Source organism: Populus alba, chromosome 7, assembly GCF_005239225.2.
Source record: "Populus alba chromosome 7, ASM523922v2, whole genome shotgun sequence".
In the NCBI taxonomy this organism is placed as follows: domain Eukaryota; kingdom Viridiplantae; phylum Streptophyta; class Magnoliopsida; order Malpighiales; family Salicaceae; genus Populus; species Populus alba.
The window spans coordinates 7,586,497-7,611,699 of NC_133290.1; the positions used below are offsets into that span (position 1 = coordinate 7,586,497).

The following is a 25,203-nucleotide window of genomic DNA, read 5'->3' on the forward strand; positions in this document are numbered from 1 at the left end:
ATTAGTTCTTGGTATTTTATAAGAATAACCTCAAAACGTTAACAGGTAAAATGTACCTCCTCCACAGAATTATTAAAGGCTGCTAATAGCTGCATCTGTTCAAGTAATAATATCGAGAGTGTCGATGGTATGGAAGAGATGGATTTTGAAACACGCGTAACCCAGAGCCATAGGTCCAACTCCACACTCAGCACCTGAAAAAAAGGAGTCTTCACTGTTAGAACAAATAGAATTTAAAGAGCACAAAATTGAGAACCAGCAAAGGAAAGGATTTATTTTGCAAAAAGCCAGTTTTTTTCTTGACAGAGAAAACAAAAAACTTCGTATGTTTACTGATCAGAAAAAAAGACTGATAATTAATAGGGTTAGATCTACAAAAGCATCAATCTTCTGAAATATAGTATATATATATAATGGCAGAAGGCAGACTGAAGTTATTTATTTTTTATTTTTCAAAAATTTGCGGATTAACTATCAAATATGACCCAAGATGAAAATTGTTAGGGAAGCAGATGCAGAATATTTGAAACCATCACTAATGCTGCAGGATTTTTTCCAAAATACCAATAAATGGGTGCTGCCATTCTTCTCCTCTTGTATATTAAAGAAAATGCCTATCATGAGTGTGGTCAAAAGTATTATATGAAGATTGTTCCCAGAAAAGTTACATAAAACTTAAAATATTTATAGAAATTACATTGGTCAATATATACATTTACAAAATATGGCATCACAGTCAGATTTCTTCCCCTGGAGATCACAAGTTCAAATTCCAGCAGGAAGTAGAGCAATCATTCTCCATTTATGTGTAACCAATATAAAACTCTACAGTATGCAGACAGAAAAATATTTTTTTTTAAAAAAAATAGCTGTCAGTTCCACCATACCTGTTTTCCTAATTTTACACTAATCAGGTCCCTCATTTTCTCCACAGCATATATGGAACAGGCTCGTAATTCAACTTCCTCCTCACTTCCTGAAACTATTTCTTTATTAGACTCAATTATGCTGGCAAGGGTTGAAACTATATTTAGCACACCAAGCTTCCCGCAGCATAGCTTTTTGGGGACAATATAGTCCGCAAATATAGTGATTGAGCTAATGTCATTGAAATCTCCATATCCTTGGCCTTTGAAAGCACCATATAGATCAGCAGCAAATATCTGAGCTCTTTTATACAAGAATATCTGGTGGCCTTTGTAAACAGAGTGGTCTCGAAAGCCTGAAACATCCCAGTTGTGTACAATCATTGTTTAAGTATCCTTGCAAGTTAACTGTAGTATCTTCACATAAAACCATGTCAAGATACATATCTATTGAATTGGAGTTGATGATGAAAAACTGTAAAAAATTACCAGGAAAGTGACTGGCTATAGTGGCAACAAGCTTTGCAGCTGATCTCCCACAGGACTCCACTAGATTTGATGCTTTACCCCCAAAACTTCTTTCCAGCTCAAAACCAACCTATATCAAGAAGTTTACTGATATCAAACGACTTTTTAGATCACAACACTAAGAAATTGAATGAGATTAGATGCAGATTGATACCAATCAACTCAAAGACTAAGATATTTGCATAATAATCCTCAAAAAAATTAATATGGAAACAATATTAATTGGAAAATAATTCTAAGTGAAAAGGTAACCTCATGCAGCAGACGAACTCGTTCGTCCTCCAGAGGAAGTGGTCGGGGCCACTTTAACAAGTTGCGTAATTGAAGACCTGGCAACAAGAATTGTGCTCTTTCAATATTTATCAAAAAAACATATACCCTATACTGCAAAAAGTTTGGTAGACATTGTATCCAGAAAATGCGTTTAAGAAACATTAATTATTTTTAATAAAAAAAGGGAAATAGAAAAGGTCAATGATTAAAACTTAAAAATTAATTCCCTCATCTAGAAATTAGAAATTAAATATGTTCAGGGCACTTTGAGAAGGAGCAGGAATGAATGTTGAAAGATTGATTCCTTCAAGTGGACATCAGATTAAACCCTAGTTCCAGTATAGTGCTTGCTGCTCAACTGAATTTAAATTTCATGCAATGCCGAAGACAAATACCACATTTAGAATGTTAAACCATATGCATCATATATTCAGCTTTAATACCCTTGAATAGCAACTTCTACATTAAGAATTTAGACTGCCATGAATAGAGAGACAATCAATAAGTTAAAGGCACCAGTGAAATTCAATTTGCTTGTGAGTCTTCAATACTTCCCCCAATCTTTTTATGGAAGTCTCAATCCCTTTTTCTTTTTCCTTCAATCCAAATATTTTTTGAAATCTGAGAAGGAGCTCATTATATATATATAAGTGTAAATGTAGCATTATGTGCTTGCAATCATTTAAAAAGCAGTGCATATATAAAACGATTCAATCCAACATTTCAAAAGAAGTGCAATTACCGGTGAACTTTTGCAGATGGTCAGCATCAAATACAGATTTGTCATTTTTCCAAAAGCCTCTTTTAACCCGAAGCCAAAATCATCATAATTTAAGTTCTTGTCTATAAAAAAAAATCACAAAACATATGATCAAATCGAAAGAAGAGAAAGATTAACCAAGCAAACCACAGAAACTTTGTATCAAATATCTCAAAAAAAAAAAAAAACAATCCAGGGGATTCTAGATGGCATTCAAATAAGTTGGCTACATAGGATAATTTTAAAAAGCGAAAATATTTAATAACATTTTAAGCTGAAACTAAAGAATAAGATAGAAAAAAAAAAAAAAAAATTCGCTGGCTGCCTTGCCTTTCCATCAATTAAGAGGACAATTAAGCATCTTGAAGCAATGTTTTTAACATAGGAACCAATCAATCTCCTGAACAATGAAGTAACAAAAGCCAAAATACAGACATGCAGAGCAATGAAGTAACAAATTTACAGGGTTCCCAAGCAAAGAAGAAAGAAATACCAGGCCAAAAGCAAAAATTGAGCGTGTCCAAAACAAAGAGGTACTGAACGGTGAGAGGTCCGCTGTCAAAATAATGAATCCCTTCAAAATCCCACTCTATTTTCGGAATCTTATCTTGAATATTCTCCACTACTTTCTCTAACCCTGCATGCCAAACCACAAACATTCATCAATTCTTTTATTTTCTTTTATAATAAAAAAAAAGAAAAAAAAAAAGAAAGAAAGTGTGACATCGTTAAGGGCGGACCTGCAGAGTCGACAACAACGTGAGAGGAGCGGTTGGCGACGAAGGCAGCGGTTGCTTTGACCTGGTCCATAGCTGTCCCGAATGCACTGCACCGGCTGCTGCTGCTGCGTTTGACAGTACCAACCCTAGTAGGTAGATACTATAAAATAACCCAAAGGAAGTGTTCCGGTTGTCAAAGGTTTACTTCTTCTTTTTTTAAGTATAAATTTTCCGTCTGGAATACAGGATATAATTTATTAAATTTTACGTTCGTTTTTAGAAACAATACTGTAAAAAATTCAATATCAATTAAAATGTAAATTATATTAAAAATATCTTTACTGTCAGACACAAAATACCATAATACTTTATAATTAGAGGGTCAGATAGGAGATTATGTTTGCATGTGAACCAAATACAAGTGCATGTTCTTAACTATTTCCACGGATGGTCGCTTTCCACCTTCGTGGTGTGGACTTTGGTCGTCTCCTCTGTCTCTGGATTGCGTTTAGACCATTAATTTTTCCCTCGTCATCCGTGTTTTGGTTTTCACGTGAAGCCTGTAGACCATAGAGTGGACCAGTTCCACTTTCTTCCAGGTTCTTCGTAGTTTCTGTTTTTTAAATTATTTTGTATTTAAAAAAATATAAATTAATTTTTAGGTATTTTTTATATTGTTCTATATGATGCAAAAAATATATTTATTTTTAATTATTTTTAATTAAAAATACTTTTAAAACTATCATACACAACAATATCAAATACATTTTAGTAGTATTTGGGATTAAATATATGATATTTTTTTAAAATGTTTTTCATATAAAAATACTATAAAATAATGTTTTTACATATATATATATATATATATAATGTTATCATATCAAAACAATTAAAAAAAAATATTAATTTGATTTTTTTAGAAAACACTCAAAATTTTAATAAAATGTGAATCAACGCGCTCCCAAACAATACCTTCACCAAGCCTTTGGTAGAATCCAGAATTTTTTACTCCTCTTTGAAAAAGTAGTGTATCAAATCATTTTTTTCCGTAAAACATTAAAGGAGTAGAAGATACTTTCCAAAACACGGTGAAAATTAAAATAACATACCAAAAACTATAATAAAATAATTATATAATAGATGTGAACCCATGCTATGTAATGGGTCTATATTTTTTTCATAAAAAATAATATTTAGATAGAAGAAAGAAAAAAAAACTCTACCCCATGTTATAACCCTAAATGGTCAAATAAATTGGTTTAATTTTTAATTAGATAATAAAAAAAATAAAAAACGATAGTTAAAAAAACAATTACAATAACTTAGAAAATAAACCTTTTTCTAAGAGCGGAAAAATAATATAATATAATTTTTAATTAATTAAATTTAAAATAATAAAATTAAAAAAAATTAATTAAATTAAATGAGTACGATAGAGATGTAATATAACACCTAGAATCTTATAATGCAATTTTAACTTTTTCTATATTAATCATATACGTGCAAAAATTAATATCTCTCTTTAGACTTCTCTCTCTAAAAGTTTTTCCACGTTAACACAATCTTAGGTGTATTGTTGCCTTACATACCATTAATGGTAACATCATGCTCTAGAAAGTACTTAATAGTAGAACGGCTTTTATTATTTGGATTTTCATTGAGCACTTGGACATTTGGAAACGTACATGCCGATTCAATAGTCAATTATTGAATAAAAAAGAAATGTGTGAGCATTGTTTTTTTTTTTTTAATGTGATAAAATATTTGAAATGATGAAAGATTTGACTAGTGTATCAAATTAATTGATCATTATATATATTAATAAATACAAAAAAAAAAAAAGATTATGTGGCTTGTTCAAACCTAATATGTCAAAAGCAAACTTCTCATCTCGTTTAAATAGCGATCCAATTAGAAAACAAAATTCCACATCATTTTTCGTTTTAACCTTTACCTAACCCCATTTTAAATGTGAAGTAAAAAATTGTAAAATGATTAAATCATATATAAAAAAAATAAGGAACGAAATAAAATGATGGAGATACATTATACTAACCCAAGTTAATATGCAAAATTTATGTCCCAATTAATAGACACAATCATAATGAGTTAACCTGGTAGAATAATCTGTTTTTTTTTTCTTTTTTATTCTCTTCCCGATTAGCTCTAGATTGGATTCTAATTGACCTAAGGTTGGATTAAATCTAAAACTAAAACTAAATTGAAGAGTTATAAAAGAATTGCAAATGAAATTTAAGAAAAAATATTGAATGGTGAAACTAAAAAAAAGTGTGAGCATAAAAAAAAAAAAAAAAAAAAACCAAATGAGTTTTCTAAACCTAGGTTAATTTTCTAAACCTGCAACTCGTGAAATTCCTTACTCGGGTTCAACCAAGAAGCTCAACTCCTAACTAATTTAATGTTAAATGATAAAATTGGAAAAAAAAATATATCAATTTTAAAATTTACAAAAAAAAAATAGCAAAAGAATAATGATTAAATCTTATAGAAAAAAATGGAGGATGAAATTGTAAAACAAATTCAATTTCAAAAAATTATCTCAAATAAAATAAATATCAATAAAAAAATAATAAGAGCCAAATCTAACATATAAATTCTTTTAAAAAATGATGAAATTAAAAATATATTATAATTTTATAAATAATTTCAAATAAAATAATTATTAATTAATTAAAAGAACAAGGACCAAATTTGAAGAAAAAAATAAAGGGTTATTATGAGAAATTGGAAGGTCATACATTCACCATCCTAGAAGCCACTGTTTAGCAACCAAATGACCCCTCACGCGCCGCATGAGCCTGTTTATTTTTATGTTTTAAAAGTACTTTTGAAAAAAATTAAATTTTTATTTATTTTTTTATTTGCTTCATTTTTTTTTCAAATCATTTTGATGTGCTGATGTCAGAAATAATTTTAAAAAAAAACATTATTTTAATGTATTTTTATAACCAAAAGCACTTTGAAAAACAATCGATACCACACTCCTAAACACCCATTAATGGCATAAAAACTCCCAACATGTTTATGTATGCATTACACGCGCCAACCACTTTTTATTTTTAAATAAGATATTATATTTATTTAAATAATAATTTTCCCCTAGCATGCTTGATTATAATAAAAAAAAAATAAGATCAAAATATAAAAAATCTTAAGGTCGCTAGCTAAAGAGTTTTAAAATTTAGACAGAATTTAGTTATTTTATTGAGCTTTAAAAATTAAAAAGTCAAAACAACTTCTTGATGATAGTTTAATATTTTTTTTTTAAGATAACTTAGTTATTTTACTATGCAAAAAAATCTTAAAAAACTATATTATTCTTAATAACCAGGCCAAAAGGTTTTGTTTTTTTAAAAAATAATAAAATCATCATTTTAAGGTGTTTAGAATTACACTATTTTACATCATTAAACACCACCTTTCCATTTAAGGTCTTTCTCCATGTTTAGTTGAATAAAATACAGTTTTTATCGGTTGATAGTACTAAAACCACAAACTTAAACCTGTTAGGTAAACATTGAACACTTGCTTGAAGAAGAATAACATGTCTAACAAAAGAACATATTCTGTAGAAGAATCAAAGAACCAAGTTCAATGAAGGTTTCATTTTAATGGTGAACATATATCCAAGGCATTTTTTAAACCTTAAACCAACACTAACTTATGCTAAACTATATAAAAAAAATTACAACGAAAAGATAGGGTTTCTTTTGGGAATTAAGAAAACAATTAAAAAGGATTTGTTTGCTATTCTAAAACTATCGAGTTAATCTAAAATATATTTTATGAGTTATTGCTATTTTAATTTTAAAATTTTTAAAAAATAGGATTAAGGTTTCACATACCTTTTTTTATTTATTTAGCTTCGATTCATATGAAAATTAAAGTAAACTAGCAACAACAACCTCCAATCAACTAGTTTTCTCAATTTCTAAAGTTTTTTTTTTTTTTTTTAAGATTTAGTATTTTATTTTATATTCACACCATCTCTCTTTGATTTTGAAGAGAGAGAGAGAGAGAACATAGATAAAAGAAAGAAAGAGAGTTAGATGAGAATATAAGGGAAATTATTTAGTTGTCATTAGGGGTTAGTTCATTATATAAAAGAGATAATTTAGTTTTCTCCATATTTTCATTAGTTCATTATATAAAATTTATATCATAATTTTAATTCTCCATCCAAAAATTTTGGTTTAAATATTTTCTAAAATAAAAAATTTTAAGGCTATTGTTGATTTTTTTACGCAAAGAAGAAATTATATTTAGGCTGCTACTTTTTTAAAAAAATTAAAATTAAAATTGTTGGATGGAGAATTACAATTATGATTCAAAATTTTAAATTAATAATATAAAAAAAATATAAAAACAATGAATTAGTTTGAAGTTTATCAAAGATGAGAGTATTTCAGTAATTTTAATTAGTTTTATATGAAAAATACAGAAATAATTTTTCTTTTTCATTTTATTTTTATACTAATTTATCAAAATCATTGAAAAAACACCTGATTTTAGTTTATTTCTTAATAAATGATGGATTAACTTCATTTATGAAATTGTAGAAAGAATACGGGTGCATCTATAATGCAGTGCAAAATGCATTTTTTTTTTTTTTTTTTAATTTAAAATACATAAAATAATGTTTTTTTTATATTAATACATCAAAACAATAAAAAAAACACTCACAAAATCTTAATTTAATATATTTTTTAAATAAAAAATAATTAAAAAACAAGTTAAACAACATTACCCTGAATGAGATACAAGGCGACATGGATGTGGTGGGATTATACCATTGCAAAGTTCCACACTGCCAATTTATCAAATAGGTGGTGTGCATTCGAGACAATCTTCTCGAAGCTCGTTTCCTGTGGTGAAATAGTCACGCTTCTAAGGCTTTTTCAATCAAACACCATATAATTTAAGCAGAACAATTTATAGCATCAGCCAAATAGTAGGTGACATTTGAGAAGATATACTTACCCATGAAGATTGTTGGGTTTAGTTCTCAGTAGGTGCGCTGTAAGATTTGGGACCTCGGGCAGCAGTTGGTGGCAGATGAATTGGAGAGTTGACAATCGGCTCGCAAACCCAAAAAAACAACTTTCATGACTTGTCATGGAATTGGAATTTCCCATGGATGATGAGTGTTATTAGTGTGATAATTAAGTATGTTTAGCATTGCAAATAGCTTTTACTATTATAGTTTAATAAATAGATTTAAATAAATTTATAAATTATAGTTTTTTATAATTAAAGTTTAAAGATAAAATTTTATGTAAATCTAATAAAATTATGATGAGTATTAATTAACTAAATATTTTTATAAATTGAGGTAGAGCTCGTCTTCACAGGGTTTGCTTTTTAAATTAGGTATTTCATGGATAAAAAACCTAGAAAAGGTTGTGCCAATAGACAATGAGGCTCTGCCAATAAGAACATCCTCGTTTGTTTGCAATGATAATTTTTTTTTGTCTTAAAGAAGAAGAAAAAAAGATAAAAAAAATATTGAGAGCTCTCGAAACAACATGTCTTTATCTTGAAACAGACAAGCACTCCTACCCCATATCAACATGCCAATTGATTGTTTAATGTTCGCTGGAGAGGGGGGGAAAAGGCTTAACAACTCAAATGACTAAACAACTTTAAAATTATCGACAACAAGGAGACCAAAGGGCAAAAAGTTAAAAAAAGAAAAAAGAAAAAAAAAAAAAAAAAGAAAAGGAAATCTCCGAGCCACATTTTACCAAACTTATCAATCTGAATCAAGTCCTTTAGCCAACATTAAGTGGTGCAAATGCCCAGTGATATATGTTTTCTAACTTACTCTATTTGTTTTTGATGTTTTAAAAGTATTTTCATAAAAAAATTATTTTTTTTTTATTTTAAATTAATATTTTTAGGTGTTTTTAAATATTTTATTGTGTTAATATTAAAAATAATTTTTAAAAAATAAAAAAAATTATTTTAATATATTTTAAGTTAAAAATATTTTGAAAAGTAACTACAATCATATTTCTAAACAGATTATTAGGTTATTGGAACAAAAATATCCCACTATCACCTTCAACAAAGACAAAAAATCCAACTTTTTTTAATAATAAAAAAAGAAAATTAAGGCGTAATTGAAACAGTTTTGTTCATGTGGAATGAGAGTAAAAATCGGGTTCTTTCATATAAAATTTGGGTAAATATATAACTCACACTTGTAGGGCTTAAGATATTTTCCAATTATGTTACTAATTGAGATTGAATGGGAAATTTAATTTATAAAATTGGTAATTAGAGAGCTGAATTGAAAACATTTATATAGTTAAAGGAGTAGTATGAGATTTGACCATGAAGCGATTCCTTCTCCGGCTAACTAAAATACACAGATAAAAACAGCACCCTTTTATTATTATAATTACTAACATAATTATTTTTGCCTAATTAAACGAAGTGATTTGATGGCCATAAGGCCTTTTTTGCTACAGCTAAAACTCACAACAATCTTGAATCGTCAACGACAGAAGAAGAAGAACAATAACAACAAAACCCTCTTTTCTTCTCTTTTATTTCTTCGCAATAATAATAATAATAATAATAAAAGTAATAATAATCCTTTTCTCTTCTCTTCTCCTCAATCATCATCCATTTCTACTCTCTTACGTCAATTCGCTTCTTCAACCACTGCCTTCTCTCACCACAAACAAGGACAACAAGAGATACAACACCGTCTTACTCACCGATTTAGGTCTTTGGTGCCTCCTCCGGACACGCTGGCTCAGAAAATTGGCAAATCGATTCGCCGTCCTGGCGCTCCTTCCAAGGCTAGGGTTTATGCTGATATCAATGTGATCCGTCCTAAAGACTATTGGGACTACGAGTCTCTAACCGTTCAATGGGGGTATGTTCGTCTTTTTCCCTATCCTGTCGCTCTTAGATTGATTCTTGAAATAGGTGTATTTGTTGATTGGTTATGCAGGGAGCAGGATGATTATGAGGTGGTAAAGAAGGTTGGGAGGGGGAAATACAGTGAAGTTTTCGAGGGAGTGCATTGCACCGATAATGAGAAATGCATAATTAAGATTCTCAAACCCGTGAAGAAAAAGAAAGTTAGTAGATTTGTTTTGTTCTCCCTCTCTTGTTTCATGTTTGAAGTGATGTGTTGTTGTTCGATTCTTTTTGAGAATAGTAGTCTTAGCGGTTCTTCTAGAATAATTTTGTTTATCCCTTATGTTTTGTGGATTAATAAATCATTTAATGAAGGTCTTATTGTGAAATTTTTTTTTTTTTAATTGTTCATCAAACAGAAAAACAGACCATCATTCTTACCATAGATATGTTGTAAATCCCTATGTCTGGTGGACAACGTATCATCATGTTATTTAGTTACACTTGCTGAACTTTCATCCCTCATTAGCTATTGCTTTGCACTTTCTGAACTTTCTACTTCTTGTTAGCTAACCACTCTGCAGCCTCAAGTTCCTTCGTGGTTCCCCTGGATTATGGCCCAAAGCTACCTTGAGATGTTTGAGTGATAGCTTATGCCTTTGCTTAATCTTCAAAGAGAAGTTTTCTTCGTGCATGTGATTTAGTAGACAGTATAGCTACCCTTTTCTTCTCTTTTTTGGTTTCACTATTCTTTGTCTTGTGGCCTAGTCTACACTTTATAGGTTGCCTTTTTGGTGACTGACTTCGTTTTTTCGTACTTGATGCAGATTAAGAGAGAGATTAAAATACTGCAGAATCTCTGTGGAGGACCAAATATTGTGAAGTTGCTTGATATTGTTAGAGATCAACAATCAAAGACTCCAAGTCTCATTTTTGAATATGTGAATAATACTGATTTTAAAGTGCTTTATCCGACACTTTCAGACTTTGATATTAGGTATTACATCTACGAGCTTCTGAAGGTAAGCACATCATTTTCCTCTCTCCAACTGACAAGATCAGCATTAACCGCATAAAATGACATTGACACATGCATTTAAAAAGATGGAAAAGGAATTAACAGTATCTTACCTAATGCTTCTTGTCTCCAATTGTCTTTTTAGTGATGCAAGGTTGAAGTTCCTTTACCTTGTGTACTAGATTAGATAGCCAGGTAGGAAGTTGGCTGTTGTCAAGTATGTTTCTCTTGCAATCATTCTAGCTCTAATGGTGGGGTGGTGATTTCTGTCCAGTGCTTCAGCTATGCATTTTATCTCAGCAATGCAGTTTATCTCCTCTGTTTATTGTAATTCTTTTGGATGGTGTAGAAAATGTAATCCTGATGTAAATATTGTTTGAACAAAATGAATGTGACATTTAATTGCCACCCTTGTGACATTTTTTGCTACTATGAAGAAGGCTGAGGCTGTGGACGTTGTTTCTAAAAGAGTGTTTTTTTGCTAACTCCCTTTGGAAATTAGAGTGGTTTTGGAAATACCAGCCTAATTTTGAGAAACGATTGTTTGATTTATATTTGTGATAGATCCAGTGCAAACTTGCGATTCTGCTGTTTAATGTTAGTATTGTGGAATTGAAATTGTTTTGTTTAATCTTTAAGTATACGTATCCTTTTCTGTAGGCATTGGATTATTGCCACTCACAAGGTATCATGCATCGAGATGTGAAGCCTCATAACGTCATGATTGATCATGAGCAGAGGAAACTTCGTCTGATAGATTGGGGGCTTGCAGAATTTTATCACCCTGGGAAAGAATACAATGTTCGTGTTGCTTCAAGGTTTGTCACTTTTTCATTAACTTTTGAAAATTTATGTTCCCATGTTTCTTTCTCTAGTCAATACCACTTGTTCTTTTGTTTCCAGAAGCTGTTCTGGTCAATTAATGTTTCCCAGTTTTGTTTGGATTAGCCTTTGTTGCTGCCTGCTAAAATGGTTGTGGCCACTAGAGTTATAAATAAATAGCAACTCTCAGCTTGTTTTAAGTAATGTATGCATTTATTTAGTAATTGAACTAAGTAAACACAATAGTAATATCATATAACTAGGATTTATGCAACATAATATGAGTTTATAACAATGTGTTAAAACTTGATGTTGTAATGGATCATGCTCCTATGTGGAAGATTACTGCCAACTCTTAAACGATCTATGAACCCATCCATCACTGAATTAAGCCCTCTTTGAATTTTGTCATTTTACTCAAACCGGTGAATTGATGTGGCACTTTCTTTTAACTAAATAAATACAATAGTAATATCATATAACTAGGATAAATGCAACAAAATACAAGTTTATAACGATATGTTAAAACTTGATGATGTATTTGATAATTGATCATACTCCTATGCTTCCCTGTGGTTACTGCCGGTTCTTAAATGGTATCATATCCATCCAGTTCTTAAACCCATCTGTCTCTGGGTTAAGCCCTCTTTTTATTTTGTCATTTTACTCAAACCGGTGAATTGATGTGGCAATTCTTTTTTAATCTGTTATTCCATTTCTGATCTGCAGATACTTTAAAGGCCCTGAACTTCTTGTTGATCTGCAAGACTATGACTATTCTTTGGACTTGTGGAGCCTTGGTTGTATGTTTGCTGGAATGGTGGGTGTCCTCTCTAACTTCCACTTTTCTCATCTTGCACATTATTTGTCGTGCGTGCAAGCACACGTGTCCACCTCAGAATTGTGGCCTGGTCCATTATGGCTTGCTTCTCTATGAACTTACATGACTGGCCTGCCATTGCTCTATGTACATGTATTAATGTCTATTATAGTGTTACTAATGCCATAGACAAGTGGACCTTGGTGTGCTAGCCTATTCTTGCTTGGATAGCAGATAGGGTAGAATGAATTTTGGGGTGATGCCAAAATATGTGGTAATCTCGTTATCGCTGTTGTGTTTTGCAGATATTCCGTAAGGAGCCATTCTTCTATGGGCATGATAATTATGATCAGCTGGTCAAAATAGCTAAGGTATGTGAAATGATTGGATAAAAGTTGAGTAAAAAATATCGGGAACACCCATCTTGTAAATCATTTCATCGACTTTCTAGATGACCATTGATCAGCAAGTGATATCAATGTCTTTGGGTATTTTTTGGGCCTTGCCTTTTTTGTATTGGCCAGTTTGGCTAGGAAAGTTAGTTTACAAAAAATATGCTAAATTGCTTCCATGGTGTATAGAATGAAGAAAAGGAGAAAGATAGCTAGCACAGCCAAAGTCTGGTTGTCTGGGTCGATTAACCAGAAAGAAAGAACAAACTCTTTATGAAATTATCAAAATATAAAAATTGTTCTCATTACAGAAGTAACAGCCCTTAATACTAGCAAAACCCCATGTAAATGAAATCCTACCTCTTAAAAATAATTAAATTTTAGCCATCCAAACTATCACAAAAAATATTACATAAATAAACTATTAAAAGAAAATCCTTAATTATATGAAGATGTCCATCAAATTTCAGCCCAGCTCTGCAGCTCTGGTATCTATCTGGATGTAAGGACCACATTGCAATGATTTGACCACCTGTGGAGATCGTGATTTTTAATAATTTTAGGATGAAAGTTGGAAATTTGGAGAGCTATAGGGATTAAACATACTTCATCTTGAGAGTGTGTGCATGTGTGTGCATGACTGGCTGCTTGCTTGCTAAGGCATTTCTGTTATTTTTCAGAAGCTTTTTTCCCCTAATGTACTTGATGGTGCCTGACAACCTATATGGCAGAATTGTCTTGCATTGACAGGCTTTGTATTTGTGGAATTTTACTGTAACATGCTTAGAACTTGTTTTAAGAATGTGATGGATAAAGATGGAAATGTAATCATTCTTGATCTTATGTGTCAGGTACTTGGAACAGATGAGCTGAATGCCTATTTGAATAAGTATCGCATAGAGTTAGATCTGCATCTTGCTGCACTTGTTGGGAGGTTGGTCATGTGTGCTGATAACTTCAATTGATTATATTTAGAGAACCAGTTCTCCTGATTGAGAAAATTCTTTTCTTTTACAGGCATAGCCGGAAACCGTGGTCAAAGTTTATTAATGTTGACAACCAACATTTGGCAGTTCCTGAGGTAGAAATTTATTTATAAATTTAAAATGATTATTTGTTCATTGCTAAATATATTTTAAATCATGCCTTTTTCTTTCTTTTCTCTTTCTCCTCTTTAAAGGCTGTTGACTTCCTCGACAAGTTGCTGCGATATGATCACCAAGAAAGGCCAACTGCAAAAGAAGCTATGGTATGCCCCTGCTCCTTGTCTGTTGACAAAAACCCTTGACTGATGTTATTAACCTTGTCATATGCATAGCTATTGGTTGCTTTTTTACTTGTGGAGTAATTGAGGGGAGAATTGGGGGTGGGGGGTGGCGACCTTTCCTTTATTTGTTTCTTCACTCATATATCGTTGCTTTGTAAGTGGTGACCGACCTTGTTACCATGCACAGGCCCATCCATACTTCTATCCAATTAGAAATGCAGAAAGCAGCAGAACTCGTACCTAGTTTCAAATTTCAAGATGCTGTCAAGTCCTGGCTTCTCTTTGTTCTTTGTTGCGGCCTTCCTATGTAATCCGACTGAATGTTTCTATAATGGTGAGTTTGCATTTAGGGAAGTCCTTCATGCTTCTGATGTTAAGAAGCCAGTCATTTTTTAATTCCCATTCCAGGCATCTTCTGGCTTAATATACTATTTTTTTTTCCTCCGAACTTGTGTGCTCCTAATTTGGGAATAAATACTGATTTCAGATATTTTGTTTGGTTTTTTGTTGTTTTTGTGATTAGATGATGCATTTGAATTTTCCCTTTGTCCTGGGTTTTTTTTTTCTTTCTTTTGTGCGAGGGAATTATTGGTTTCAGAATAAATTGTTTGAACGTGTATAAGATGGATCTATCAAGAAAGTGGGTTAATTTCAGTTTTGGAATAGAAGAGATAGAGAGAGTGGACGGAGGGGGACTTGTCTTTCTATACTTTTCTTTGAAATTACATAAACTTACTAGACATGTTTTATATTATTGTTTTTGTCTCTGTTTTTGCCTCTTTTGTATTAGTCTCTTCTTCTAGGAATATTCACTATTTTGTCCTTCAATTTTTTTTTTAAATTAAGTTATGTATACTAATTGAATTAAAATTGATAGAATTTAAGTGATTTAGGAAATGAAAACTATATATGAAAATAAATCATGTCAATTTTAACACGAGTGTCAACTAGTATATGTTAATTTAAGTTGATGGAATACGGAACGTGGCTATTCCTGTGAATTATTCCTGGCTAGTTTTAAGTCTAATTTTTGCGGGTTTCCTCATTTTTATTTTATTTTATTTCAAAAAATTCATTATATATTGAAGTGTTTTAATAATGATATATTGCTATTATCAATTTTCAACTTGTTTTATATTTTTTTCTCCAGCTTTATTCTAAATCATAAATTATCTTGGTTATTAAATAAATAAAACCCCTCTTTTCTTTTGGACAAGGTTTTCTACCATAAATTATTATCATTTATTTATTAGTTTGATTATTTAAATAAATTCTCTGCAGGATTAGTTTTTCATAAATTTTTTTTTTTTTTTTTATCTTTTTGAGTTATCAGTTTCTCACCAACCACTTGTAAAATTGCAATCACTGGTGGAGTAATGGTGCGTTTAGATGCAACTAGCTGTGGATGGGCTTGATTTATTTTGCATTAAAAGTAATGCTCAGATGCTGCAAACATGTTTCAAAAAGGAAGATAAATTGACAACAGCAGATGAACTAAATTTTTTTAAAAAAATCATGATAACATGGAAAAAAATAATTTTTCAAAAAAAGGATATTGATGTAGCTTTATTCCCAATATAAAAGGATGGAATTGGATAAATAAATACTTAATTGGTTTGATTCAACTTAAGTTACCATGAAAATTTTTTAACCTAGGTAATATGGTTGAGCTAGCCCATGTTGTTTTACAAAATTTACTTTTCAAATTATAGGATCTAAATAACTTAATGAAAAAAAATAATAAAAAAAAAATCATGTAGTTTATTTTTTAAAAAATAAAGGTCATTTCAAATTAATATTTTAAATTTATAACTTGAGTTATTATTAGAAGCATTTTACTGAGATGAAATTTTTAATCAATCAAATGTTGAAGAATGCAATTGAAAAAATAATTTTTATTATACAAAAAAATAAAAAAATAATAATTAAAAAAATGATGATCAAAATTGAAATATAATAAAATTTATCTTTGATTTTAATAGGAGAAATTCCGAAAGAAAAATTAATTTTACAAAAGCATTAAAAAAAAATCAAAAGAATAAGTATCATAATTAAAATAACAATCACAGACAAATTTTTTATTGAATGGTAAAATTAAAAAGAAAAATCAATTTAACAAAAGTAAAAAAAAAAAAAAAACAATAAAAAGAAGACCAAATTGAAAAAAAAAAACCACATATTCTAAATAAAATTGAAGGATGAAATTGAAAACAAATAAAAATTTTATAAAAAGGCCAACAACAAATATAAAAAATAAAAGAATAAAGATGAAAGTGGAAATCCTTATTGGAAGGAGAAAGAAAAGAGGGAATAAGCAAAAAAGAGGGAATAAACAGAAAATGTCATTGGTGAAAAATCGTGCCCCTAATAACCATACACCTAGCTAAAAAAAAAAAACACAACGCTTTCAATTAAATGACAAAAGGGGTTTTGGTAGTGGGGAAGCACTAAATGCGTTGCTAGAAGGACGTAGACGCCTCCTACACATAAGCATTTGTGTAGCATGTACTTATGACTTTTTATTTTTATGATTAGTTAAATATAAAATTGCCCTTAAAGGGGTGTTTGAGATTATGGTACATGATATTTTTTAAAATAACTTTTTTATTTGAAAAGATAATAAAATGAATTTTTTTTCCAAATTTTTTTTATTTTTTATAGGAGCATATCAAAACCATAAAAATACTAAAAAAACATAAATTTAATGTTTTTTCAAGTTAAAAACACTTTTGAAAGTATCTGAAAGTAGAAGCTATGCCAAACACCTATAAGTTGACCCAATCATAATGAAAAAAATCATGATAAAAGTGAACATTTTGTTTGACAAAACACTTAGTTTTCTCTCTTTTTTGAAGAAATTATTTTCTTATTTATTTATTTTGACAGAGATTGTTATAAGCACCTAGATGAATGCCTCTTTTCACTTATTTCGTAATACTCCATAATAATAATAGTAGTAGTAGTAGTAGTGATAACAACAACGGTAATAATAATAATGATAGTGATCATGATAATAATACTAATAACAATTATAATATTATCTATTGATAATAGTAGTAATAGTGTAGTTGAAATGATAGTGACTATCATAACCTAATTCTGGATTATTCCCTAAAATTTACTTTTTCAAAATAAAGATAGTAATAAAAAAAAATAATAAAGGCTGGCAATATGGAGAAAGTAGGTTGGAGAATACAACTGTAATTTTGGATGAAATTCAATGTCTAATTGTACCTTATTACCTAAAAATGGAGAAACAAATGCAAATTCAAGATTAAATTAAAAGCTTATTGGACAAATTTGCATAAAAATTAAGTCAAAGGATATAATTAAATTTTTAATAGGCCAATTTGATTTAATCATGGGTCAAATTAAGTTTTAATTATATTCAAGAATTTATTTGGGTCCAATTGAAGGATTTAATTAAGTGCAATGATTTAATTATACTTTAAATGGGTCAAATTAATTTTATTTAGGATTTAATTGGTAAAGAATTAAGTTTGGGGGTCCAATTTGAGCTTAATTAAGAATATTATAATTTTAAGAGGTCAAATTTAATTTTTACCAAAATAATTGATTGAAACAGGGGCAAAATCATAAGAAAATTGAAGTTTTATGGTCAATTAGGGGTCAAATTGAAATTTTTTGCAACTAATGGCTATTTTGTAAAAAGTGTAGAACTATAGGGGCTTAATTGATTGAAACCAAGGGTGAAATTGAAGAAATGAAAAGTTTAATGGTTAATTAGGGGGTAAATGGCATAAATCCGAGATCAAGGATCAAAGTGCAAAATGCGCTAAAATACGAGGTTCAAATTGAAGTTTGGCAGGGGCGTAATTGCATTAAATCAAAGTTTATAGTAAATTAAGGGTGCAATCAAACAACATTGAAAGCTGGAGGGCTAAATTAAAGTAGGGAAAAATCCCTAAATTAAATTTAAACGGCGTCGTTTTGCATGAAAAAAAAAAAAAAACAGACGACACGAACTGTTCATTATCTTCTTTGATTTTTAGCTGAAAAGTTGTCCATATATCTATGTTTCAGGTGCATTTAATGCCTTACATGTCCATCAAATTTGACAACCTATGAACCAAAATGATCACCTAACAACCCTCTATCCCTGGGTATGGCTTGTTCAGGTTGAATGACAAAACAATGGTCCTAGTGCCAGCCTAAAGTGGCTACCTCAGACAGCCTTGAACTATCAAATTTGATAGTTCATGGTTCCTACTTTGAACTAATAGTTGGGATCCTTCCCAATCGAATCAAGGGCTAGAAGTTTTTTCCCGTGTAGACAAGATTACCCCCATCTACCTCCTATAAATAAGTGTGGATTTCATTGTCTAAACATAGAGAAAATCTGGTCCAAAAATCACAAAAAACCAGTCATACCCCTGTTTCCAATTTCTTCTCTCCCTGTTAGCCTTCTGCGGCTCTCTTTTCTTTCTCTCTCACCGCAACCTCGTCAATTGCCTCTCCTTCAGCTTCTTCGCCACAAGCTCCACCACAATTCACCAAGACCACCAGCAGGCCTCCACCACGCCTAAAACAACCATTATTTCTTCCTCTCTCTCACCTTTGTAAAATCCTTATTCTTTTCCCGTGATCGACTACAGCCATCGTTCCTTGTAGAGACACCACCCAAACCATCAACTCAACCTCCTGATCACGGTCGAGACTCCTGCATCAAGTGAGCCACTCCTCTGTCAACCTTCATTTTCTACAACCATTTTGGCTACATGCAAAATGTGAACTATTGTTTACGTTCTACAAATAAATAACTTTGGGGTGGGCTGGACCTGTTCCAGCCCAGCCCAGCCCAAATGGTTGGGCCGATCCGGTACACTCCCTAAAAAGATCAGTTTTGTTGAGCTGATTTCTGCCCAACTCGATTGGGCTCGACCCGATTAGCTAGTCTGGCCCAGCTCGGTCCATATATTTAATAATATTTAATTCATATAATATTATATTATATATATTTCTTTTAAAAAAAAAATTCCCAAAAACAAAATTCAAAAATTCTTTCAAAAAATTTGTGATTGTTCCCAAATATTTTTCTACAAAATTTTCTTAATATTAGGTTATATACTTACACTATAAAATACAGATCCGGTATTAAAATACTTGTTTTTCTCAGAAACTTTTCAAAAAAGAAATTAAAAAAATTAAAAAAATCTTAAATATTTTAAATTAATTTCCCCTATAAAATAAAATATTTTTTGTTTTTATACATACGACTAAATCCTAAAATTTTTTCAAGCTTATCTTCATAAAAACAAAAATTTCATCTTTCTCATGTTTTAAAATGCAAAATGAATATCGTAACCAATTTATGATTATCCATTAGGGTTTGGCCAAACTATCAAAAATCCTTTTACAATTTGTTTTTAGGGTTTAGATGTAGACTTTAATAAACTTGAAGGTGTAAAAGTACATGATAAATAACACCTTCAGGTGTTAAAGATATAAGGTGTAGAAAATACGATGCTAAAGTTCATACTCTAAAATAGTTAAAATTTAACTTGATAAGATAGAGAATCTTTCATGAAGAGAGATCTACTTTAAACTGTAGATGAGACCAACAAATAAAAACTTGACCTAAAAAATTAATCAAATAACAATGCAATTTACCTTAAATAGGGTGCACTAGGGGTGATGCGTTTTTTCCTTGCACAACCAGTCCCTTAACATGACTCTTACAGACCATAGGTTTCTAGTAACTATAATATTAGGTGGCACGTCGTCGCCCCTTGATGTTGCGGCGCACCCCACGACAATGACAATATTAATAATGATGAGAATTGTAATTGTTATAATAATAATGATTATAATTTATCATTCGATGTTATTTTTGTAGTGAATTGAGTTTCGCTACTTTTTCATGGATGATATTTTTTATCTAATATCTTGGATTGCTAGTTCTAAAAGTTTACATGGCTTGATATTCTCTTTTATTTCTTGTCTTATTTTTTTTAAAAAAAAATTATCATTCAATATTGATTTTTTAAAATAAAAAAAGTCATCCAAGTTTCCTTTAAACTTGTTAAATAAACCAATTCACGTTGAGTTATCTTTTAAAAATTTATCATCTTGCTTGAGTTTATAGCGCTATGAAAAAAATTAAAAACATGGTTCAGTATGCGGTGAAACATGGGCAAATAAACTAGTAAGTCCTATTATCCCATTGTATTATAATGGTTGCTATCGTTTAACAACTATACAAGTACAACTAATTTCTTTACTCTTATAGTAAATACATCAAACCTAAATCAATTTTAAATGTAATATATATTCTCATTATCTTATGTTAAATTATTTTTTCCATCATTATAGCATTTATCCATCATTGTGACTACATAACAATTCTTAGTTTTAGTTATAGCTCATCTTAATAAAAATTATTCTTTATAACTTTGAATTCATGGGTTCATTCTAACATTTCCACATCTTGTTTTCTTATATTCCATATTCATTCCATACTTTATTTTATCTCACAACCACATTTTGTACGTGTCCTCCATAACCTTATTAGCTTTAATATATATACATACACTATATTTTGATTGGCTTTCCAGACCAACCTTCAAGAATTTGAATGCAACATATCCCTACATAAATAATTGTATCCATTCTTACATAATATCATGACCAATTCACCATATAGTTATCTATCCTTTTAATCTGGCTTCATTAGCAGTTTGTTATCGTGCTGCAAAAATGTTTACCTTTCCTAACCATACTTATTAGGAATCATGAATATCAATAATTATATTTCTTTATAATTTTAGAGATTTAGTTGAACTTGTGAATTTATAACAATTACGCTTTAGAATTTTCTCATTTCATATCTTACAATTATTCCTTTCATTTCTCTGTTCCATTTCAAAAATCATAGTTACTTTCACATGCATTTCTTATACCTTTACATCCTTAATAACACATGGCTTATATACATATCATCATGACTTATGGATATATTTTTTCAATTTTATTTTTATTTTTTATGCCCCTATAACTTTATCATCATGATTCATCATTGGGCTAAATTAATCTTAGGGGTCTCATATAAAAATCAAACATTTCAATCATCCCTTATAGATACCAATAAACTTCGGCTATCCTTTACATGTGCCAATAACTCCGATGAACCCTTATAGTTGTCAACAAATTTGGTGAACCCTTATGGCGACTATCCCTCACAGTTGTCAACAAACCCGACTAACTCTCATGGTTCTCAACAAATCCAGCAAACCCTTATAGTTGCCAAAAAATCCTTAACTTCAGTTACATACATGGAAGATTAAGTAAACACATCAATAATCTAGCTTCCATTCATCTGTAGACTTTGTTACATGTCATCAATTCTCACCATGATAGTCACTCGGTATTCACAAGTTAATTTTTGTTGTTGCAGTAACTTAAAAGTTCACTTGTAGATTATTTTTTTCAATCATTATGGTCTATTTCGATCACGCATTGGTTATCGCTGTTATGATCGATTTAATTCACATCATTATTTCTATTGTTGCAATCGTTTATAATTCATATTTGGGATTACGCTCTTGCGGTCAATCACACTTCATACACATACATTAATTTTTTACCTTTGCGGTTAATTACAAACACTTATAAATTTCGGCCTGGTAAGTATAAGTTGTCAAATATTATTACACAACACAAATAAATAACCATTGTCAATCTAACAATTTCAAAAGCACTATTTAATAAATAAAAAAGGCAAGAGAGTGACAATCCCTTATCTTAACTCTTGTTATCCAAGCTCTTAAGAAGTTGAGTTTCATTTTTAACACTTCTCGTATAACTCCTAAGTAATAATCATAACCTTAACATCATTACCTTAAAACTTAAATGTAGCAATTTCTATATTTTACATCTAATTGCCAAATTACTAGCAACGGTTGAAGCAACATTGATTGGAATAGCTAATTCTCGAGTTAATGTCATGATACATACTATGTAAAACAATAGCCAAACTTTTATAAATATAATTGGCTTCTCTAAGAAGGTATATAAAATAAAATATTAAGCCAACACAAATATTTTAACAAACCAAAGTTTGTTAAAAAAAAAAAAAAAACTTTTTATAACAAGTATAAAAATGTAAACAATCAATAAATTTCAACCAATTAAGATTTTAAAAATCATGTTATGAAATATATAGATTTCACAAAGATTATAATACCCTCTTTAACTATTAATCTAGTTATCACAAAGAAAAAAAAAACTAAATAAGTACTACTAATAAAGCCTTAAAATTGTTGTCCAATAATCACAAAATGATTAGATGATTAAATAAGAGGGCTTATTTGTTTAGTTTATAATCATGCAAACTTTAAAAACATGGTAATCTTGCAATTATTACAAAAGCTAGCATGCATACTAAGAAAGATATAGGGGAAAAAAATCATTACATGCAAACTAAACAAGTATTGAATTAGACTTAAACAAAACTAGTTTAGAGTACTTACTTGTTAAAGTTCTTAGAAAATATTCAATCTTATTATTATTTTTGTTGTTGTCAAAGATTAATCTTTTATCTTTAAAACTTTATTGCTCTTTACTTGGGGCAAAAAAACTAACTTCAATAAACTTCTTAGGATTTCAAAAGTTTCTCCTTATTTAGGTGTACTCTTATGGCAAGATCCAACGAGCTTAAAATAATTATACTCAATATCTATGTATAAAGATCAAACATGAGCTTTAGAGTATGAAGAATAAGTAGAAGAACAAGTCTAAAAAAACCAACAACAAATGGAGAAAATAACTCAACAATGTTTTTAATCATTTCCACTCTTCCAAGACACCTATTTATAAGACTTAGGAATCAAAATATTAATTATGATGAATATTTATAGTTCATGAATTATAAATGAATAAATTTATTTTTCTTATATAATTAACATATTGGTTCATGTATTAAGACATTTTAAGAACTAGAAGAAATTACTAATTATATAAAGATTTAATAGCAAAATATTTTTTATTAACCAAATTCAAGTCCAAACTCATGACCCCACAAGCCCACTATCCAATCAAAAAAGTTATTTTGGATATGAAACTTTTGTTATCTAATTGTTTTTTAAAACAATTTCTCATTCATCTTTAATTAGTTTTTCTTTTTTTTAAAAAATGTTAAAGTACTCTTGTTAGGTTATAAAATTTAACATGGTTTAAATCTTGAATGTGAGTGGACCTCATATTTTATTTAGCCTTAAAATGCTTAATACATGTTTTATAAAACCAATTTCAACATAAGTTTATGCAAAAATATTCCATGGAGAATGATAATAGCAGAAAGTTCCATAAGAAAATAATCGTTTTATTGTAGTGATTATGTAGTTAACAAGGTCTTATTTTAGAGTTTTTGAAGAAATATTTTGGAGGTATGGTAGTGGTTGCAGTTTAAAGTGTTTTTTACTCGGAAATACATCAAAATAACGTATTTATTTTTTATTTTTTAAAATTATTTTTAATATTAGTACATTAAAATAATCTAAAAATATGAAAAAAAAATTAATTTTAAACAAAAAATTAATTTTTTAAAAAACTTGAATTTAATCATATTTTCAAATATTGTTATAATCTCTAACATAATTTCAGCTTCGAATAGTAGCTAGATAACTTGAGAGATGACGAATATATGTAGCTAGTAAATTAAATGTTAAATTAAACCAGGTAATCTTACACGCAGATGTTTCGAAACATGAATGTAAAAATGTCTTTGGTTTCATTTATCATTTCGAGCATCTACTTTTCTCTCTTTCTCCATATAAGCATAGCAAGTTTTTAACTAACATAGAAGTTGAGAATTGATGAAATTTTGAGCTTGTGATAAGGCCAAGAGAAGAGCCAAATGCAAGAGGGACACGCGTCAAGATAAACGTGATTCCGATGAAAGTTCATTTTAAAAGCATATATATAAACAGTAATTAAGATTATATGAGACAGAGAAGAAGGGATGGGTGATGAGACATGGCTGCATAATCCTGGGGTTCGGCTGAGCCAGGGCCGCACCCTAGTGTCGGTCTCCTAGCATACAAAAAGGCTCAAAACCAAACAAAATTAACAATTTGAGAAATGACAGCTCCTCAAACGCAGTCCCCCTTGGCTTGCAAGCTCCCCCATGACAAAGTACACCACCAAATCAACCCTATATCTGCTCTGTCTCCGGCCCCAACATTCAAAGCAGTACTCCATTGGAACAAGTTCTTAAACAAATGGATAAATATATATATAAAAAAAAAAAAAAAGGGCAAGAGGGGTAGTTTCCTCTCTGCGTGTATATATGATTTTGGCATGATATGATATACGTTTGTGGGATAAAAAATAAATAAATTAAAACATCATTAGTAGTTGAACATATGTGAAATGACTATAGATCAGATACTATGCAACTAGCCATTGCTGGGTGATAGAGAAGAATTTGAGAGGAAAGCATGAAATTATTTTTATATGGCATTGCATGGAGTATTTGGTTAGGTAAATTAATTTAATATTAAACTATACACAACCGGTTTGGAAATCATGTTTTTCTCCAACTCTTTATATATAGTAATAGTCAGACGGGATTCAAATATAGACAACCGATGTGTTTGCCTGCGGATGCTTTATTTGTATTGTAACTTTCAAGTTCTCTCCTCTATTCTATATTATTATTATTATTATTATTATTATTATTATCCTTTGTCCCGATCTAATGAAGATGGAAATTATGGGTCATAGTCAGTGATTATAGTCAAAACTCGGACGCTTCTTTCTAATTATGTCACCGACCATACAAACACGTAACGAGATCGAAGGGAACAAGCTAGGGTCAGTTTTCA

The 25,203-nt window shown here is 30.0% G+C and overlaps 2 protein-coding genes across 2 annotated transcripts; one reads left to right on the top strand and one right to left on the bottom strand.

The window, feature by feature from the left end:
* Window positions 1-872: 872 nt before the first annotated feature.
* Window positions 873-3,237, bottom strand: LOC140955815 (uncharacterized). The gene is made up of 5 exons (XM_073410539.1): window positions 3,168-3,237; window positions 2,921-3,064; window positions 2,410-2,510; window positions 1,356-1,464; window positions 873-1,222 (listed from the first exon to the last, which is right to left on the bottom strand). Exons 1-5 carry the CDS (start codon window positions 3,235-3,237, stop codon window positions 873-875), a joined length of 774 nt encoding a protein of 257 aa, XP_073266640.1.
* A 6,361-nt stretch (window positions 3,238-9,598) lies between these two features.
* Window positions 9,599-14,849, top strand: LOC118030515 (casein kinase II subunit alpha-2). The gene is made up of 10 exons (XM_035034648.2): window positions 9,599-10,053; window positions 10,132-10,261; window positions 10,868-11,062; window positions 11,719-11,876; window positions 12,610-12,700; window positions 13,006-13,071; window positions 13,944-14,026; window positions 14,110-14,173; window positions 14,273-14,341; window positions 14,547-14,849. The coding sequence occupies exons 1-10, from the start codon at window positions 9,614-9,616 to the stop codon at window positions 14,601-14,603; spliced, it is 1,353 nt and encodes a 450-aa protein (XP_034890539.1). The 5' UTR covers window positions 9,599-9,613; the 3' UTR covers window positions 14,604-14,849.
* Window positions 14,850-25,203: the final 10,354 nt, after the last annotated feature.

What these genes read in the sequence shown, in the direction of transcription:
- LOC118030515 (XM_035034648.2), top strand. Translation starts at nt 9,614, where the DNA reads ATGGCCATAAGGCCTTTTTTGCTACAGCTAAAACTCACAACAATCTTG. An exon ending in AACCCGTGAAGAAAAAGAAA is followed by an intron (nt 10,262 to 10,867) that starts GTTAGTAGATTT and finishes TACTTGATGCAG; the next exon opens with ATTAAGAGAGAGATTAAAAT. An exon ending in CTTGCTGCACTTGTTGGGAG is followed by an intron (nt 14,027 to 14,109) that starts GTTGGTCATGTG and finishes TTTCTTTTACAG; the next exon opens with GCATAGCCGGAAACCGTGGT.
- LOC140955815 (XM_073410539.1), bottom strand. Translation starts at nt 3,237, where the DNA reads ATGGACCAGGTCAAAGCAACCGCTGCCTTCGTCGCCAACCGCTCCTCT. An exon ending in CGTTGTTGTCGACTCTGCAG is followed by an intron (nt 3,065 to 3,167) that starts GTCCGCCCTTAA and finishes TTTGGCATGCAG; the next exon opens with GGTTAGAGAAAGTAGTGGAG. An exon ending in TATAGCCAGTCACTTTCCTG is followed by an intron (nt 1,223 to 1,355) that starts GTAATTTTTTAC and finishes GGGATGTTTCAG; the next exon opens with GCTTTCGAGACCACTCTGTT.